This window comes from Fonsecaea monophora (genome assembly GCF_001642475.1).
Source record: "Fonsecaea monophora strain CBS 269.37 chromosome Unknown Scaff3, whole genome shotgun sequence".
Taxonomy (NCBI): domain Eukaryota; kingdom Fungi; phylum Ascomycota; class Eurotiomycetes; order Chaetothyriales; family Herpotrichiellaceae; genus Fonsecaea; species Fonsecaea monophora.
The window spans coordinates 641,936-660,035 of NW_019173934.1; the positions used below are offsets into that span (position 1 = coordinate 641,936).

The following is an 18,100-nucleotide window of genomic DNA, read 5'->3' on the forward strand; positions in this document are numbered from 1 at the left end:
ACACACCGCTGAGGATTCTGCGGACGAGGCACAGCATTTTGCTCATCCTCTTCAAGACATCTGTGGCCCAGTTCCCAGGCCGAGTCGTAGAAGAGAAGCAGACGTCGGGTTGTAATCGAGTCCTCAAATCATCCAAACTTGCCCTCTTCGTTCATCATGTCGGCCTCCTTGCCTTTGATCGCCATCAATCGCTCGACGAGTTCCTTGTTGTCCTTCTCAAACCTTTGCGCTTTTTCCTCGGCCATGTGGAGCTCTAAATTCAGCGTGACGTTTTCGTCCTGAACATCCTCTATCAACTTCGCCTTGCCACGTAATTCTTCATCGCGGTCTCTCAGCTTGATAGTCAGCTGTGAGATGGAGGCATTTAGTTGTGTGATGCGCTTGGTGTCGGCTTTGGACTTTCCTTTCAGCGCCTCGAGCTCGCGGAGTGCGGTATCCAGGCGGGATTGCAGGTCCGCACGCTCAGTTTGGGCTTTGGAAAGGTCTTGCCTCAACTGGGCCAGGGTGGCGGATGTTGCCGAAGGAGAGTCCGGACGGGTTCCTTGAATAGATGGGGAGGTCACTCTCCTTATGCCCCATCCTGGAGATGCGACAGGCTCCGGTGCAGGCGTGTTTTCAGAAGACGAAGCCCTCTCAGCAAGTCTGGCCTTTTTCTGCAACTCGGCCCTCTCGTCTGCCAGCTTGGTGCAGTAGTCGTAGAGCGGCAGGTTGGCCTTTTCCACGCTATCTCGGGCCTGCAAGGCTGCCAGATATTGTTCTTTCCATGTTGCCATGATTGAGCTGATCATTTAACACACGGCATTCTGGAGACGATCCATTCAAAGCAAGAGCTAAGGCAAAAGGAGTGGACGTAGTTGGGAAGGAAATGAGAAATCTATAGGTAAGGAAACGCGTCCAGCAGAAATCATAAAACCGTTCAAAAAACGAATGACAAAAGAACATGACAGAGAAGTAGTGGACCTGGACGGGGGTATTTCATCCCCGGCTGACCTTCCGGATGCTGGGACGTTGGAGGGAAGAGGGAAGGGCCGTCAGGTCCGCGTGTGAGAGGCTGGGAGAGATGGACGAGGGAGAGAGTGGATGACGGCGAGACGATACAGCTGCGCCTACGAGGGACTCGAACCACCACTACGGCTCCCACTAGAACAACCGCACGCACCACGCACCCACGATCCCCGATCGACCTGTCGCTGCCCTTTTTGGCCTCCAACCTCCATCCTCCATTCCCCGTCTCAACTTCCCAAGCTTCAAAACACCCTTCTCCCAACATCCACCACCTCCCGGTTGCCTTGCACAGGTCAGACGACTTAAGAGCGCAGGCATCAGCCACATCCTCTGCACTACAAGTAACACCTCGGGAACAGCAATCGACCTATCGCGTGACTTTCCACCGGCGAACTACCTCTCAGATCAACGCCGTAAATCGTACCGAGCCGCCCCAGCAGCGTCTGTCACACCAGTCCAAGGACCCTGCTCTTCTCGACGTTCGCAGGGACAGCACAAGTCACAAACACATTAAGAGTAGCTATGGCGTCGAGGAAGAAGGTGTTGTTGAAGGTAATCAAGTCTGCGCAGCTCTTTGTCGCTCCTCAATCAATGCAACTGACCTGGGATGTGCGCAGGTCATTATTCTAGGCGATAGTGGTGTGGGCAAGACTAGTCTGATGAATCAATATGTACGGCGCTCTCTCCACGCCCTCACTTCCTCAGACGGAGCCTTCTGACTTTTCCGCAGGTGAACAAGAAATTCTCCACCTCCTACAAAGCCACGATCGGCGCCGACTTCCTGACCAAAGAGGTCACCGTCGATGATCGGATCGTGACGCTCCAGATCTGGGATACTGCCGGCCAGGAAAGGTTTCAGTCGCTCGGAGTGGCGTTCTACCGGGGAGCAGATTGCTGTGTCCTCGTCTACGACGTCAACTCTGCAAAGTCATTCGAGACCCTCGATTCCTGGCGCGACGAATTCCTCATCCAAGCTTCTCCCCGCGACCCCGAGTCGTTCCCTTTTGTGGTATTGGGAAACAAGATTGACCTGGGTGAAGAGCGGAGGATGGTGTCGCAAAAGAGAGCACATGCCTACTGCCAGAGTCGTGGACAAATGCCATATTTTGAGACCAGTGCAAAGGAGAGCATCAACGTGGAACAGGCGTTTGAAGTTATTGCCAGAAACGCGCTGACACAAGAAGAGAGCGAGGAATATGGTGGTGACTTTTCGGATCCGATCAACATCAACCTTGATCAAGAGAGAGATGGGTGCGCTTGTTAGAGGATGATTTTGGGTAGCTCATGACCAGTCCCCGGTAGTTGGTTTGGAAGGAATCGATGACGGGTTGGATGAGTCAAGCCCTGGGTGACCGAGTCGGCGATTCGGAAAGCTCCCTGTGAGCCCCAGGCAGCACGAAGGGGAGATATGGTGGCATCTTTCGAGGCTCTGTCCACTCCATGCCGTGGACAGCCCCGGGTGTACTGGGACTCATCGGGGGAACATTTTCTATACTTGGTTCTATGGTTTGCAGGGCCTTTGATTCTCGAGTCTGGTTCGGAGGTCTGTGGAGCAAGCGGGCGGGAATGGCGTGTACTTGGTACAGATATACAACTACAGCAGCAATTCAATCTTGAAGCATGAATAGTCCTGTTCCTGTTCCTGTTCCTGTTCCAGTAAGCACTGAGACGAGTGTATGAGTGAACACTCTATAGCCAGTCCATGTACCGAGTAGCTCATACATAACGTCATGTGCGAGGTACTCTAGAGAGATTCGGAGAGCGTGGCCGGCAAATCGATCTGCCCGTCCCACCAAAACACAGAGAGGGCGGGAGAGAGCATGGAGATGTACTCGGTACCTCGTACCTCGTACTGTTTTCATCCTTCACTGAAGCCCTCCCAAGTTCCCGAGATCAGAACACTGCCCCACGGGTGCCCATGGGATGGGGGATAAGAGGTGATGGAACCACGAACCATGAGCACTGACGGGGAACCACCGACCGGCCGGAACCGTGCGCTAGCCTGTCCTGCCCTGTATCGTCCGGTCCTGTCCTGCTAAAAGGTCAAGGAAAAAGACACTTGGTAGACTAGGTAAGACACGAGACAGACACTAAAGACTGAAGATTGAAGATGGAATTCGGCAAAGGAGGCTCTCTCTCTCTCCCTCTCCCCAATTAGCAGAAAAGCGCAGACAAAAAAAGACTGATTTGATAGACGGACCGGACCGGACAGAACAGACAGACAGATTAGACTCCCTCGTGCCCATTTCCTTGCCCTTGCCCCTTGCCCTTGCCTTGCCTTCATCCCTTTCCCTTGCAATTCGAACTAGGAAAAAAAAAAGACCCTGGAACTCGCTGTGATCGATTCGCATTCACACACACACAAACAAAAAAACATTTGAGACGCGAGAACTTTTTTTAATGGTCGCGTGCTTTCCCCATTGCTGCCGAATCCCCTTTTCAGCATCTCTATAACATCGCGTCTCGGTGCTTGTTCCTCGCCCTCGCTCCCTTCCACATCATTCATTTCGGCCTCCCCAGTCATCCTGGGGAGACAACGCACGCACATGAATAGAGGAATGAGGCTGTCGATATCCAGATTTCACATTTTTGGGAATTTCCCCTTTTTTTTCTTCTGCTCTGCACTTCGCTCGCCTGATCTGCGAGCAAGGCTGACTTTCTGTTCAGTTGTATTGAGGCAAACAAGAGGTGCTCGAGAAACCGTGCTTGTCAAGATTAGACACGAAACAGGAGAACAAGAATGAACTCCAATTGCACCAATGTCCGGTCATAAGAGTCGTGGATAGGAAACAACGTGCGCAGTGTGTCTTGCCAATGCCTTGGAGAACAGAAGCAAACCAGCAAACCCTCCTCCAGTCCTGTGAAATAGTCCACACACAAGAAAAGCCTATCCAGTAAATGATTTCGAAGGGGTTGTGTGAGAAATCAAATGAGCCCTCAGGTTCGCGTAACAGTCAAGTTTGGGGGGAGAGAAAAGGGAACCCGTCAGAAGCTGTCGATGCGATCGTTGATAAGGAAAAAGGTGATTTGGTTGATGGTGCCCGCCCCGTCGAGGATGACATTTGAGTCAAATTGCCGCTGTTGGAACAAAAGTATATCATCCTCCCAAGCCATGTCTACCATGCCCAGATTTTGAGCTACAGGCAATACGTCAGTCGAGTTCTTCAGACTGGTCAATAAAGACTAATGATAACTTACTAGAGAATCCCAAGAGCCAGTACATAAACTGATCCCGTCGTTGCTGACTCCAAGGCAACTGACCCGGTTTTCGTGACCGTTCAATGAACCAACTTTATCACCACGCAAAGTGTCCCAGACCTCGAATTCACGTCAGTGGGTTCAAGCAAGAGGTGCTGCTAGGACGGGACTTACCTTGCATTCAAAGTCATCATACCCAGCAAAGAGTAACCGGCCAGAAACTGAGAAAGCGACAGACGTGATACCGCAAAGCACTTGTTCGTTCTATGACAGAGGTCAGCCAATCCGCGGGAACAGGACACCGTTAGGGTTCAAAAGTTTACCTGATAAGACATCAGTTCTCGATCTGCCCGAATGTCGAACAGTCTGCAAGAGGCGTCGTCCGAGCCAGTTCCAAATGCATTTCCATCTGGGAAAAATTGAATGGCATTAATGTCAGATTCATGTCCAGCAAATGTTTGAACGGCTTTCCCGGTTCGGACGTCCCATAACTTGGCAAAAGCGTCGCAGGCGCCGCTCACGAATATGTTGGCGTTGGTTGGATTTATGCTGATGCTCATCACGTCCCCCAAATGATCTGCAAACTCTGTTACTTTGGAACCGGTTTCGATATCCCACATCATGCAGGTCATGTCACCGGACGAAGTGATGATCTTTCGGTCATTGACAAAACGACAGCATGACAAGTACCCAGAGTGACCAGACAGTTCGCGAGCCACACGCGTCGGGCCTTCCCTCGTGGAGAGATTGTAAATTGAGCAAATGTTGTCGAGACCACCGCAAGCGACGTAATTACCACTAGGGGCATATGCGCAGGTCATGACCCACGAGGAACGGAGGGGAATAGCGTGGACCTTGTTAGTGGTATATGCATCCCAGATGATGAGCTTGCCATCCTGAGACGCCGACACCAGATGCCTGCGATCTGTTGACCAGTGCATGGCGTAGATTTTGGCGAGATGGCCCTTGAGATTTCTTCGAGGCTTCATGCCTATCCGAGGTAAGGCCTCTGTGTTGTTGAGGGCGACTTGTCGCACTGCCGAAACACGATTGATTAGCAATCTAGAAAGTGGTGGACAAGTAGGCTGCGCCTGATGGGAATTCAATGCACAGGTCCATCGACTTACAGCTTGTATCAGCCAGGTCATCCTTCTTGCGTTTAATTCTGTCTTTGAGGCCCTCTGCTTCTCTCCTGGCAGCTGTGATTTTGGCCTGCATCTGCTCTCCGGTCAGGTCGGTCGACATGGTGCCGCTCGGGCCCTTGTCGGACCAGGGTTTAAAGGGGGGGGTATTCGCGAGGAAGTCAGCCGTCAAAAGCTCAGCTTCGCCAGAGCGACGCGCACAGCAAGATAGATGTCTGATCGGTGTCGAGGCAAGGTTCGCGATGAACGAGCGCAGGAGCTCCGAGGAGCGAGGTGTCAGGGACGAGGTGGATAAAATACGGGGGGGCCACTAGAGCTGCGATTGGGAGAGTTCGGGATTGCGGCAGAGTGCAGTCAGGTTCGACGGCGAGAGGGAGGCAAATCGGGATGGGATGTTTGGAGAGGAGACGAAGCAACTGACTGCCTGCAGAGCGGCGAAAAGTTGTCGACGAGAAAGTGGTAGAAATCGAGGGCTTTGGTGGTGGTGGTGAGGTCGGGTCACAGAATTGAAAAAGGGCAGTCTTTGGGGGAAGGCGTGCAGAAGGAATGGATGCCACAGTTGGGAGGTCCGGGTCTGGCTTCTTGGGGCTCGGGGCACCAGGGGGGTTGCTTTGACTCTTCCTTTGACTCTTGGTTCTTGGTGTCTGGTTCGTTAAACTCCAAGTGGGGATTTGTGTCGGTTCGGGGGGTTGGACTCCCCTGTTCTTTGCCCACTACGGACAGTTTCAATTGGCGAACTCAAGGCAGGGATTGAACAGTCCCGAAAGACGAGGACGAGGGTCTTGCTACTGGTACGAGGAGTGACAAAGGGACACACAATCCACGAACTTCAAACATCAACCACCAACCATCACCACAATCCAATCACTCGGCTTCGGGTCAGGTGCACCATCTTGTTCGGCTCTACAAGCACAGGTCACAGATCGTCGCTGTCACCATCTACCTATACCGTTCCTTTGATGGGGACTTCCTCCCCCCGCCCGATCTAGCCTTGATGGTCAACCATGTCGAATGCAGCACATAGGGGTCTTGCACACGGCCGAGAAACATAGGCAAGCCAAAAAAAAAAAAAAGAGTGGGAGAAAAAAAACATGTCAAATTCTCCTAAACGAGATCCTAGGGAACGATACCTCTCCCCCTCGGCTGGTCTTCACTGCTACTGGCTCTCGTGGTGGCGACCATTGCTGCGTTAGTCCTACATTGAGCAAGCCGGGGGAAGAGTGCCGGGTGGCCCTCAAGCTCCGGAGAGGCGCACCGGCGCCTCAGCCCAGGCAGACCAGGGATATGAAGTTGCCAATCCAACATGCAGAAACCCGCCTGAGAACTGGGGACAAAATTGGGAAGCGAGAACAACTCTGGCAAAAGAGAAATTGGCCGGCCGCGTCTAATATGGGCTAGAGATGGTCATCAGTTGGTGCAACGCCCGAATCCCCCGTTTTCTACTACCGGGATCCGCTATTCCAGCAAGGAGGCAGAGATGGAGCCTCCCATTCAGCCTGGTCCTGTTTTCTCCATCCCAAAAGCACTTGGACGCTGATCCTCACACCCACCATCGGTCCACTAGCGACACTAGGTTGGTCATCATCCCCACGGGCTTATCGTTGTGTCCACTACATACGTCCGTGCTTGTTCCTGTCAACTCTCGTGGCATTGTCCACCTGCGATACCAGCCATCTTCTCTGCGCACGTTGTCGGAATAATAGCATTCATGAAGACGGAGTCTCTTTATAACGCAGGTGTCCCCTAAGCACCTAGTCAGGAGGATCTGCACTCTCCTGATCCCTCCGTCTCTACTACGAACCACACGTGGCTTTCGCTAATCTAACAGCGATGAAGTTACAACAGCCGGAAAGGTTCTTATAGTAATCGTGACAATTGTTAGGGGCAAAGGGCTCGAGAAAGGAAGCGTTTCGAACCGACACAAGGTTCATTCAATGGGGTCAAGCTACTGCGCACAATCCCCTCGTGCAAGGCGTCAATTCAGTCGCAGATGGGAGTTCTGATAGTGTCTTGTGCCAGCTCCGGCCATGCAGATCAGGTGCTAACACAGCTTGTTCCAATAATAGAGCAGACAACAAACTTTCTCCTCAATTGCAGCTCTTATTTGTATGAGGATGGCGAATCTGGATCTCGCTGAAACGGTGGATCTATGTCTGTCGGTGAATGCTGGTGCCGGAAATGCAAATGCTGCAAACTCGGCAAACTCTCCAAACCTGGCAAAAAGTGTGTTGTACCGTGACTGAGAGGAACACGCCACACACTTCCTGCTCACTGGTCATCATCACTGTGCCACTTTGACTGCGACTCTCTGGTCATCTTCTGCCGGGTATTTTTTGCTTGCCTTCCGAAGCTGCTTTGTCCTCTCCTGGTCGCTTGATTCATCGCTCTCCACAATGTTCTGGACCATCGGGTGCATCTACGGCGCCTCCTCGGTTATCTTTGGCGCGTTTGGAGCCCATGGGCTGAAAAGACACATCAGTGATCCGGCAAGGCTCGCAAACTGGTCGACCGCTGCTCAATACCAGGTATTTCGTCGAGGATGACAGAAAAAAATGGTCACAATCACTTTCTAACGTTATTCCTCCAACGCAGTTAATCCACAGTGGAGTCCTCCTCCTGACGGCGGCAGTGGCCCCAAAGAACAAGGTAGTATCCGAGCTCTTTTATGGGGTCCTTGATTCTAAAATCTCCTCTTCCCCCAGGTCGCCGCCACCCTTTTCACCGCTGGGATGACAATGTTTAGTGGGAGCCTTTACCTGCTCGTTCTGGATCCTCAGCGGTTCAAGGCTTTCGGCCCCGTGACTCCCCTTGGGGGTATGTGCTTGATTGCCGGATGGGCAGCACTCGCTTTCGGCAGTCGAGGCCGATTTGTTCAGTAGTGCGACATGGACACGATGTGAATCCATGTGAAGGATTGGGACGGGATCTAAATGTATTGTATTGTTTCGCTATCCTCAGCTCAATGTTACTACTATCGTCACCTGCATTTCGCAACTCGTAGATGTCGATTGTCCCCCATCTCACACCTTTGCCGTCAATGTCTTTGCCACCTCCAACAAACTCCTTGCAGTATCCACGACAGTCGTTTCGAACGGCCGATACGCCACACCCAGCACCTCTCGCGACGACGAATTGTCGACCTTGAACGAGCCCGCAGGCCAAGGCATGCTGCCCTGGATTCCCAGGGGGGTCTTCTAGTCGAGCTCCGGAAATTCCCTTCTGAAAATGTCGCAGATTTCCTGGTTGCTATTACGGCCAGGAATGATGAGAGATCTCCGGCCTCCTACCTCGGGAGCAAAGGCCGCTTGATAATGTGACAACGACAAGTCCTGCGGAAAAAGACAAATTAGCCGGGCGCTGAGCCATGGAGAGATGAGACAGATTGTCGTGACTCACCCGGACATCGACAGAGATGTGCAGAGAGTCATCTGGGACAGGAGCGCCTTTTCCGGCATTCATGAGCCTCCAAAGAATCGCGTTTGACGTATTTAGATCGCTCATGGAATCAATGTGCCTGAGGGGACCGTACACGATGGGCGGGTTGAGGACGACGAGCTCAAAGCCTGGTTTCTCCGTCGTGACGAATTCCCAAGCTGCGTGCAAAGTCAGTCAGGATGTTGACAACGATGACAGAAGATCACGCTTGACAGAATTGCTCGACTCACCTGCCTGCTCTGCCAGGGTCTTGCTCGCCCAACACGCCAGGTTCACATCCCCCGAGTATCCCTGCTTCTTTGGTCACAGGGTTCCACGACTCGGAGGAATACACTCTCCCATTTCCTTGGAGATCCAGTGGGTTCCCGATGGCCGCAAAACTACTTGTGATGACCAGTCGTTTGAGCCCGGGCGCGTACTTTGCGGTCGACTTCAGGATTTCCGTCGTGCCATGGATTGCCGGGTCGATGAAATCACCAGGTGACTTGGCCGCGGCGAAGTTGAGGGGGGAAGCGGCGTGGATGATGGCGTCGAGGGGCTGGGCGTCCTTGATGCACTGGTCAAAGGCTCCCGGCGCCGTGATGTCGGACACGATGGAGAAGTCGAGCCTCAACCTGTCATAGCCGGGGAAGTCCTTCGTGACTCTCTTCGCTTTGGCTTCGGGTCGAACCACAGCCTGCATCGAGCACGATTTCTCCAGGAAGAAAGATAGGAGATGACCTCCGACGAACCCGTTGGCACCTGTCAACAAGACTCTGGGTGGCGCCATTTCAATGCCTCGGTCTTGTTGTATTGGCTTCGCGATCGGAGATTAGGTATATGAGATATTTCAGGTTCGAGCTGCTTCTAATATTTCTCAGAGGAATTCTTCGCTGACTTTATATGTACAGCCAGACCTCAAGACAGATTCATGTAAGATCGAGCGAGTTACGGACCCTCTCTCTGTTCTTTTCTTGTCACCAAGACAACTTTCTGCGAGACAGACATGGATTCACCGTAACCGAGTCCTTCAAACAACCATACCTCGTATATAACGTGGTTCGAGTTTCGCAGCTTGACCTCGGCCAATTCGGTTACCATGTTGAAAACAAGCATTTCAATACCGACCACGAAACCAATTGTCGCTCGCTCGCCCGCCTCATTCAATGATATTTCAAGGCGAACCCAGGATATCCGCTAGACTGGGCAGCAAACAAGGCTTGCTCGATGCTGACGGTGTCGTGGTGATTCCTTGATAACCAGCCAGTTCCAGGTCTATTTCTACGAGGGCCACGAAGGACCCGGCACCACGACGCCCGACACTTTGCCAAACCCACACCTCCTACCGTCAGCCGTCTTGAACCAGCCCTGGATGGCGAGTTCATCGCCGTCCTCGAGCCAGGACATGGACTTGCCGCCCACCGCAGGCAACTCGTGTTGCTGCGCAAAGCACTCTAGGAGACATCCGTACGAGCCGAGTCCTTTCTTGATCTCCGGCGCTGGAGACGAGACGGTTCCACTGGCTACCAGATCACCCGTGTTGATGCCCCAGCCCCCCGAGGATTGGTATGCTATCATTTGTGGAACGCTCCAGTATGAGTGGCGGTAGTTGGACCGGACAATCTCGACGGGGCTATTGCCACCACCTATTCGCGACATTTCAGCATTGATGCTTCCAAAAACGGAGAAAATCATACAAACTTACGAGCCACCGAAGCTGTAAACTCAATATCATAAACGCCGTGACTCGCCTCGTCGGTTACGAGCGACGAATGGATCGGAGTTGCGTTGGATGTCGGCGGGCCTGTGCAACACCTTGCTAGCGCATCCACAGTCACAATCCAGGGCGAGATGGTGGTGACAAAGCCCTTGGAATGCATCGGCCCCAGCGGAGGCATCTCATACGGCTGGATATCTCTGGCCGACCAGTCGTTGTGGAGGACATAGCCGAAGATATGATCTGCCGCGGTCTTCGCGTCGATTGTCTGTCCGTGGGGGACCGGCTTGGAAATAAAGGCCCCGAGCTCGATCTCAAAGTCCAGCTTTCGCGAGATCTGGAAAGCCGGCTGAGTCTCGCCTTCTTTGATGAAAAATCCACTCGGCCTATGGATTTGGTGACCCGATGGGAAGATGGAGGAGCAACGCCCATTGTATCCGAGTGGATAGAGCTTGAACGCCGGCGGTAGGTCGAGTCCCAGAGGTTTCAGAGACTGGCGACGAGTTAGAGAGTGTGAGAGTGGACGATATTTGGAGAATGGAGACTGGGCAGGCTCACATTTTCAGCGTGAATGAGAGACGAAAACGAGTCGGTGTAGTCGGAGATGTCCATCGGTAGGTGCATTTGCGTGTCACGGGCCAACGCAAAGGCCTTCTCATTCAGGTCTTGATCCGTAAAGAGGACTGACTTGTCGCTCGTGACATTTCCGATGATTGTCTGTCGGACCCATCTCCTTTCACTGCCTTCCAACGCCGCGAACGAGTTCAATGTAGGCTGGCGAAAGGTATTAGGAACACCATGACCTAGAGCCGAAGAATGCAATGTCCACAGTCACCTCGAGGAAGACCTGTCTCAAGATCTTTGAAGTGTCTTGGTGCGCATCGAACACGCCGCGTTGAGCCAGCTCATGGAGCTCGACGACATAGTCTCCGAGCGCCACTCCAGCGCGTGGTTTGGTCTATAAAATCGGATTACAAGGCGCATCAGTAGGTTTTTTCTTTTATGAAGAAGATGGTGGATTAAAGATACTAACTCCAAGACCAACACCCTGCGGCGTACTGAAAATCCCAAATGGTATGTTATGTGGACCAAAAGGGCTGGCCTCGGGAATCTCCACGGGAAAGGGCACGGCGACCATGATGGATAGGATTCCTATATTTCTTCAACGGTAGCGCTGCAGAACAACTGTGGTAGTGGTGCTGGCGAAGCGGGAGACCAGTTCAGTATAAAATGGTCCTCTCAGCTGGTGCTGTGTCAAGGCCGGCTTGTCGTCAACTTGAGTCTCGTTGACCTCGGACCGCAGGGTTGCCATGACCATACTTGTAGTTCTGACTATGGTTGCAGTCTGATAAATCTACCATATACCTATCGTGATAGTCAGTGGGTCCATACTAGTTGAGGACTAGCGCATTTGGAACTACACTTTGTACAGTCTGGCTCTGCTGTCGGGCCGATAGAACTTGTGTGGAGCCGTGTTGCCTTCCCTGGATTTATTCGCATACGATGACGGACCGAGCTCCAGACGCCGAACAGCACCCTGTACCCCGTACCCCGGATTCAATGCAGAAAATCATTAGGCTACAGTTGAGTCCTAGATGTGGACCTAGTCGTTAAAAATGTCAAAGTCTTTTGAGCTTTATTCAGGACCGACGCTGTCAAATACTACCCATATTCTCTGTTAAGCATGGACGAGTATTTACTCCTGTATATCCACCTTGGGCGTCCCCAGATTTCACCGGAGTCGCTCTGCATTACAGTCTCTCCCCACAATGGCTGCTCACAATGGTACTTCGGTCCCTACAGGTCCCCATACTGTTGGGATCACCCCCCCGATTGCTGCCGACTCCAAGTCACATAACGGATTTGAGCTCCAGGAGGTGGAGTACTCCGAGCAGCACCAAGATAATCTCACTTTTGATGAGGAAGAGGCTGAGCCTGAGCTTCACGCACGCACTTGGATCGCCCTCGCAGCGATGAACGTGCTGGTTTTCACCCAGGTCCTGGCGCTTCAGGGGCCTCCGGCAGTGGTACGTGAATACCCTAGGTATACCGTGACAAGTGTTTACCATCGCCAGTTGACCTACATCGGAACGGACCTGCACAACACCACCACCCAGACCTGGGTCGTCAATGCTCTATCACTGGTTCAGGCGGTAGTAGGACCTATCCTGTCCACCGCATCCGACGCCTTCCAGGCCCGAAAGCTTCTCCTCGTGGGCACTTGCGCCATCGCTTTCATCGGGGCATGCATCGCCCCCGGGTCAGAAAATATCTACCGACTGATCGGAGCGAGCATTTTGATCGGGTTTGGCTTTGCAGCAGTGCCTCTGGGGTATGCTGTGCCTGCTGAAATCCTCCCTCGTCGATGGCGACCCAGTGAGTCCCAACGTATCTTGACACTTTGTTTACCTAGTCATAGTTCAAATTTTCACTGATGATCACTGTGCTATCAGTGGCCCAAGCGGCAATGAACGCCTCGGCGCTCCTCGCAACCGTGGTAGGGCCGTTGACCATCGGAGCACTCATTAAACGCGATACGCACCGCGGTTGGCGTGACTTCTACGTAAGTCTTGAAAGATCCAAATCACAGAAATACAGCATAACATTGACACTGTATGTCACCAGTGGTTTCAGGCGGCTCTATGGGGCACCAACGTGATTTCAGTCCTGTTCGCATATCGACCTCCCAAACGGCACACCGAGCTGGACAATCTGCCCTTTTGGCACAAAATCAGACGTCTTGACCTTGTTGGATGCGGCATCCTGATGGTCGGGCTCACCCTGTTCCTCACAGGTACAAGCCTAGGAGGCGGTCAGTATACCTGGGTCGACGCTCGCACTCTTTCACCGTTGATCATTGGGATTTTCGGCCTCGTCGCTTTCGGCCTCTACGAGTGGAAGGGCACTACGACTGGCATTGTACACCACGATCTCTTCGGCGCGGGCAAGGCAAACGCGAGGACATTCATCTTGTGCACGTTCTTGATCTTTGTGGAAGGTCTGTGTATATTTGCCTTTGCTATCTTTTATCCTATCATGTAGGTCCCCTACCTTTTTGTAGAAGGACTTTGAGCGGCTGAATCTTATGATGTACAGGTCTCAAATCCTCTTCACAACCGATCCTATTCTCGTCGTTCTTCGATCCCAGGCGGCTTGGATCCCAGCATTACTTTCGACAGTTCTTTGGGGCTACGCCAGCACTCACTTCCGCACGATTCGGGAGCCATTGCTGGTGGGAAACGTGATCATGACAGCAGGCATGGTAGGGCTCGCCACCGTTCAACCAGGTCAATCGACCAACGCCATTGCCTTTGCTTGTGTCGCCGGCGTGGGCTTTGGAGCGCCTCTCGTTCTCACCGTCAGTGGCGCACAGCTTGTCGTCCCACACAAAGTCCTGGCGACCGCCTCGGCGGTGACGACAACCGCACGTGCCATCGGCGTCGCCATCTTCACCGCCATCTTCACGGCCGCCTTCAACACACGACTCAAACTCTACCTGCCTGAGTATATAATCGCAGCCGCCGAGGCCTCTGGGCTTCCCGGCTCTTCGATCCCTGCCTTCCTCGAGGCATTAACGACAGGTCAGACCGCCACGCTGCCCACCATCCCAGGCGCCACATCGGAAATCATTGCCCAGGGCTTCAGCGCTTTGCAGCAGGCCTACGCGGACTCGATCCGGGTGGTGTTCATCATCGCCGCTCCGATCGGTCTCGCGGGCAGCATCGTGTGCTTGTTCCTCGGCGATCTGAAGAAGACGATGAATTATCGGGTCGATGCCCCGGTCGAAGAGCTGCATGCGAAACGGGGTCGCCACACTGGAACGGAGACGGAGAGGCGCGTTTGATGTTGGAAGTCCGCGGTCGAGAGACGTGGCACTAGCCCATGACATCACCCTCGTAGTGGTTTTGGTCGCGGACGCCTTGTGTTTGATTCCATTTGACCCTTGTACTCCCATCAAATTCCATCTTTGGCTTATCGTAAGAATGGATGAGAGGCCGGTAGATCGAAAAAAATCAATTTTACCTGGCCACGCCCTAGTATTGCCTCGAAGACTTCTCTCGCGCTGCCAATTTTTTTCAAAGTCGTGATTTGGCTGTATGTAATGTACTGTACTCGTGCAAAAATGGGCCCACTATGTACCTACATACGTATTAACTCGGTAAGAGTACTCAGAACTACACTATTTGGGGAAATGAGCTAGCTACTATCGGCACTAGCGTCTTACCACGGACACTGAGAGACTAATAATACTCCGTACCGTACTAGGAGACAGCCACTGTTTAATTATTACAGCCAATGAAACTCTCTAGTTGGTGCCTATCCCTTGGCTAGTCTACATAGTCAGACTTAACAAGTCCCTCGTGTGCTTCGCGTAAGTCGGTACAAGTCCACGAGTATCCCACAACCAACACCAGGGTCACAATTTCGCCCCCGTGCTGCCGACTTGCGGGGAAAGCTGCGCAACGACATTCTCCATGTGATAAAAGGGCACGTAGGCGCGCAGCTGTCGGATCTCGTCCGCCGTGAGCTTTAGCCTGCGCAGGGCGGCCTCCCCTTCGCACAGGACGGCCTTGACCTGGATCTCGAGTTTCTTCCCGTTGGCGTTGTAGGGCACGACGTCGGTCTCGAAGATGTGCGTCGGCACGTGTCGCCGACTCAGGTCCCGCGCGATCTGTGCGCGGATGGCGGCGTCGAGGTCCGCCCGGACTCTGGGGGGTGAGCCCGTCGTCGCCTCCGGGTGGCATTTGATGAATAACACGACTTTCTCGGCCGAGTCCGCGTAGGGGGCTGAGAGACGCTGCTGCCCGACGACCAGGGCGTCGGCGATCGACTCGCGGAATCGGGGCGAGCCGAGGAGATTGTAGATCTCGGCGCTGCCGAAGCGCACGCCGGAGGGGTTGAGGACCCCGTCACTGGGTATATCCAAACGACCGTCAGTAAGGGATGAGGAGCCCCCTCTTCTGTTATGACTGTTGTCAGGTAGGTAGGTAGGTAGGGGCACCACTCACCTTCGGCCAAGGACGTAGATGCCTTTTGTCGCAGGGTTGACGCGGATGAAATCGCCGTGTGTCCACACATCTGACATATAATGGCATGTGAGTGTCTCGAAAGAGTTGGCGGGGTTCTGAGTACTTACGCGAGAACCGCTCAAAGTAGGAGGCGTGGTACCTCTTCCGGCCAGGGTCGTTCCAGAACATAGCCGGCATGTTGGGGAACGGTTTTCGGCAGACCAACTCGCCGCTCTCGCCGTCGGGCAGCTCGTGGCCGTCGACGCCAAACACGGCCACGTCCATGCCGAGGCCCCTCACCGCCAACTCTCCCGCGTACGATGGGAGAGAGCGGGAGCCTTGCAGGAACGAGCCGGAGATCTCTGTGCCGCCGGACATGCAGAGCTGGCAGACGGGCCCGAACGCTTCGACGAGCCATTCTGCAAGGGCGGGGGTGAGGACGGCTCCGGTGGAGATTATGGAGTGAAGGCTCTGACAATATTTTCCTACAAGGGGTCAAAAACAGTCCTGTTAAAAGCAGGAGAATCTTCGACTCGCTCGTTGTGTCTCGCGAGCACTTGAAAAGAAACAAGGACACTGACTTGGCTTCACCGAGGCTTTTTGAAGTTCGGCGTAGTAGCGAGGACCGGCGCCAAAGCAAGTAACCCTAGCCGTCGTCAGTATCTGTTTGCTTCTCGAATCAATCACGGTGATGCCGTTTGGGGGGCTTACTTGAGACGAAATAGCGCCTTCAAGAACCCTTCAGGTGACGGGTAGAATGGACTGCCGTCGTACAAGATGACGGCCGTGCCGACGAACAGCGCGTGGACCGAAATGTTCCACAGGGTCCATCCAATCTGCTCGGGGCGGTTAGCAAGTGCAGTGCAAGTCCCGATGGATGGCAACAACACTCACGTTTGTGTACTGGTAGAACAAATCACCCGGGCCAAAGTTGTTGTGCAGATTATATTCTTTCCGACCATTCACGACGAGACCCTGGGGGAATTGTCAGCTTTGTCTTTCAGTCTCCGGCTTGGTGTGAAAGCCACCAAAGAGGAGGAGGAGCCACGGGAGGTTTTACCCCGTGTGAGTGGACAATGCCCTTTGGAGTCCCTGTTGTTCCAGACGAGAACATGATGACGGCCGGAGTGTTGAAGGGGACTTGGACAAAGTCCAGCCGTGCACCGGTGTCACGGGCCAGGAAATCCTCAAAGGACAGGCTATACGCTCAGTCAACAATTGCCATAGACACGAGATTGATGATAGGCAACTGACGTCTCCGACTTGAGACCCTGTCTGGGACCGATGATGATGGTCCTATTCCTCCCGCCTTCTTGAAGATGCTGTATCGACAGATCGAGCTTGTCGGAAATGTCATGGCATTTGCCATTGTACACGTACGTCGACTCGGCAAACAGAAGACGCGGTTGCAACAATTGAAGCCGGTCACTCAGTAGCTATGGGGATCTCGCTTGTTAATTTCCCCCTCTTTTTGGTAGATTTGGTATTTTGGTTGTAACGAACCTTGGAGCCCATGTCGGTTGCGAACGAGGCAAAAATGCCCCCTACCGCGGTGGTAGCGAGGAGCAATGCGAGCGATCGGACACAGTTGGAACCAACCACTGTTCCTCAAGAAAGTAAATGAGTATGGTGATCGTTTGACATCGAGGTAAAGGGGGGTGCTACTCACACGCCACGACTTCCTGTTTCTGCAGGCCAGATGATTTGAGAGCGGCGGCATAGTGTCGTGCGAGTTCCCGAAGGTCATGCCATGAATACTCATCCGGCGACGAGAAGTTGCTTTCGTTCATGCTGATGACGGCCAGGCCATGGAACCTGGGGTCCAGGAGATTCTCGGCCAGGTTCAACTGAGCGCCTTTAAAGAAACTCGGGAACTCGTCAATGACAGCATGGTCATCCTCTATCGCCTATTTTTCTCGTCGATTCAACATCCTGTCTCTTGTCACTCGCGGAGTTGCTCACCTTGGAAGGGTGGACGGATGCTTTGACGCCCGCAAACTCCCAGACCGTCATCCAGAAATCGTTCAGCCGCGTCACCGAGAATCGATGCAAGTCGGCATAGCTTTCTGAATGCAGGGAACAATCAGCGAAAAAGCTGGGAAATGGAGTGGGAGGCATATCAAGATGAGATTCTTACCAAGATTCAGGCCATACTTGCGGTTCACGACATCCTTAAAGTCGTCCAACTGTGTTCGCAGGCCTGGAGGAGGCACATAGGTCGGTTCTGGTGCCATTGGAGGGTGTGTACAGACTAACAATACGAGGTTGAATGGTGAAGGCGTGGGCGAGGCTTCAGGCTCTTGTCCAAGGGAGCATGGCTCATGGCATCCATATGAGAACTACTGTCCACTGAACCAAATGGCTCTACCTCCCTTCGGTCCGAAGTTCCAAACCGCCATCCCGAGAGCAGCAATAGAGACGGAGACGGAGGCGGACGTCCAAAGGGCGCTCTGTGTTATGATTCGAATGGTAGAGTATACGAGGGGCAAACATGGAAGGGCGATACACGGTGCATTCTTTGCGAATGCCGGAGAACAGTAATATGAGGGAACGAGGCAAGGAAGACAAGATCATTTCCCGAATATCTTGCAGGAGCCTACAGAACTTGGGCTTGG

At 53.3% G+C, this 18,100-nt stretch overlaps 7 protein-coding genes across 7 annotated transcripts; 2 read left to right on the forward strand and 5 right to left on the reverse strand.

Moving 5' to 3' along the window:
- Nucleotides 1-128: 128 nt before the first annotated feature.
- On the reverse strand, nt 129-773 carry AYO21_00934 (hypothetical protein; the record flags this gene model as incomplete). The annotated part of the gene is made up of 1 exon (XM_022650921.1): nt 129-773. The coding sequence occupies one exon, from the start codon at nt 771-773 to the stop codon at nt 129-131; it is 645 nt and encodes a 214-aa protein (XP_022516924.1).
- Nucleotides 774-1,527: 754 nt separating this feature from the next.
- AYO21_00935 (hypothetical protein) lies at nt 1,528-2,269 on the forward strand (the record flags this gene model as incomplete). The annotated part of the gene is made up of 3 exons (XM_022650922.1): nt 1,528-1,557; nt 1,623-1,676; nt 1,736-2,269. The coding sequence occupies 3 exons, from the start codon at nt 1,528-1,530 to the stop codon at nt 2,267-2,269; spliced, it is 618 nt and encodes a 205-aa protein (XP_022516925.1).
- A 1,721-nt stretch (nt 2,270-3,990) lies between these two features.
- Nucleotides 3,991-5,448, reverse strand: AYO21_00936 (guanine nucleotide-binding protein subunit beta; the record flags this gene model as incomplete). Its single annotated transcript, XM_022650923.1, has 5 exons — nt 3,991-4,083; nt 4,204-4,323; nt 4,378-4,467; nt 4,527-5,239; nt 5,331-5,448. 5 exons carry the CDS (start codon nt 5,446-5,448, stop codon nt 3,991-3,993), a joined length of 1,134 nt encoding a protein of 377 aa, XP_022516926.1.
- Nucleotides 5,449-8,008: 2,560 nt separating this feature from the next.
- On the reverse strand, nt 8,009-9,549 carry AYO21_00937 (hypothetical protein; the record flags this gene model as incomplete). Its single annotated transcript, XM_022650924.1, has 5 exons — nt 8,009-8,271; nt 8,327-8,564; nt 8,633-8,674; nt 8,742-8,938; nt 9,057-9,549. The coding sequence occupies 5 exons, from the start codon at nt 9,547-9,549 to the stop codon at nt 8,009-8,011; spliced, it is 1,233 nt and encodes a 410-aa protein (XP_022516927.1).
- A 491-nt stretch (nt 9,550-10,040) lies between these two features.
- Nucleotides 10,041-11,614, reverse strand: AYO21_00938 (hypothetical protein; the record flags this gene model as incomplete). The annotated part of the gene is made up of 5 exons (XM_022650925.1): nt 10,041-10,405; nt 10,465-10,969; nt 11,035-11,250; nt 11,312-11,434; nt 11,510-11,614. The coding sequence occupies 5 exons, from the start codon at nt 11,612-11,614 to the stop codon at nt 10,041-10,043; spliced, it is 1,314 nt and encodes a 437-aa protein (XP_022516928.1).
- A 631-nt stretch (nt 11,615-12,245) lies between these two features.
- On the forward strand, nt 12,246-14,320 carry AYO21_00939 (hypothetical protein; the record flags this gene model as incomplete). The annotated part of the gene is made up of 5 exons (XM_022650926.1): nt 12,246-12,503; nt 12,552-12,852; nt 12,930-13,039; nt 13,102-13,514; nt 13,573-14,320. 5 exons carry the CDS (start codon nt 12,246-12,248, stop codon nt 14,318-14,320), a joined length of 1,830 nt encoding a protein of 609 aa, XP_022516929.1.
- A 573-nt stretch (nt 14,321-14,893) lies between these two features.
- Nucleotides 14,894-17,719, reverse strand: AYO21_00940 (hypothetical protein; the record flags this gene model as incomplete). The annotated part of the gene is made up of 12 exons (XM_022650927.1): nt 14,894-15,437; nt 15,486-15,555; nt 15,614-15,970; nt 16,067-16,131; nt 16,197-16,321; nt 16,380-16,460; nt 16,546-16,684; nt 16,740-16,921; nt 16,989-17,086; nt 17,155-17,392; nt 17,448-17,551; nt 17,623-17,719. The coding sequence occupies 12 exons, from the start codon at nt 17,717-17,719 to the stop codon at nt 14,894-14,896; spliced, it is 2,100 nt and encodes a 699-aa protein (XP_022516930.1).
- Nucleotides 17,720-18,100: the final 381 nt, after the last annotated feature.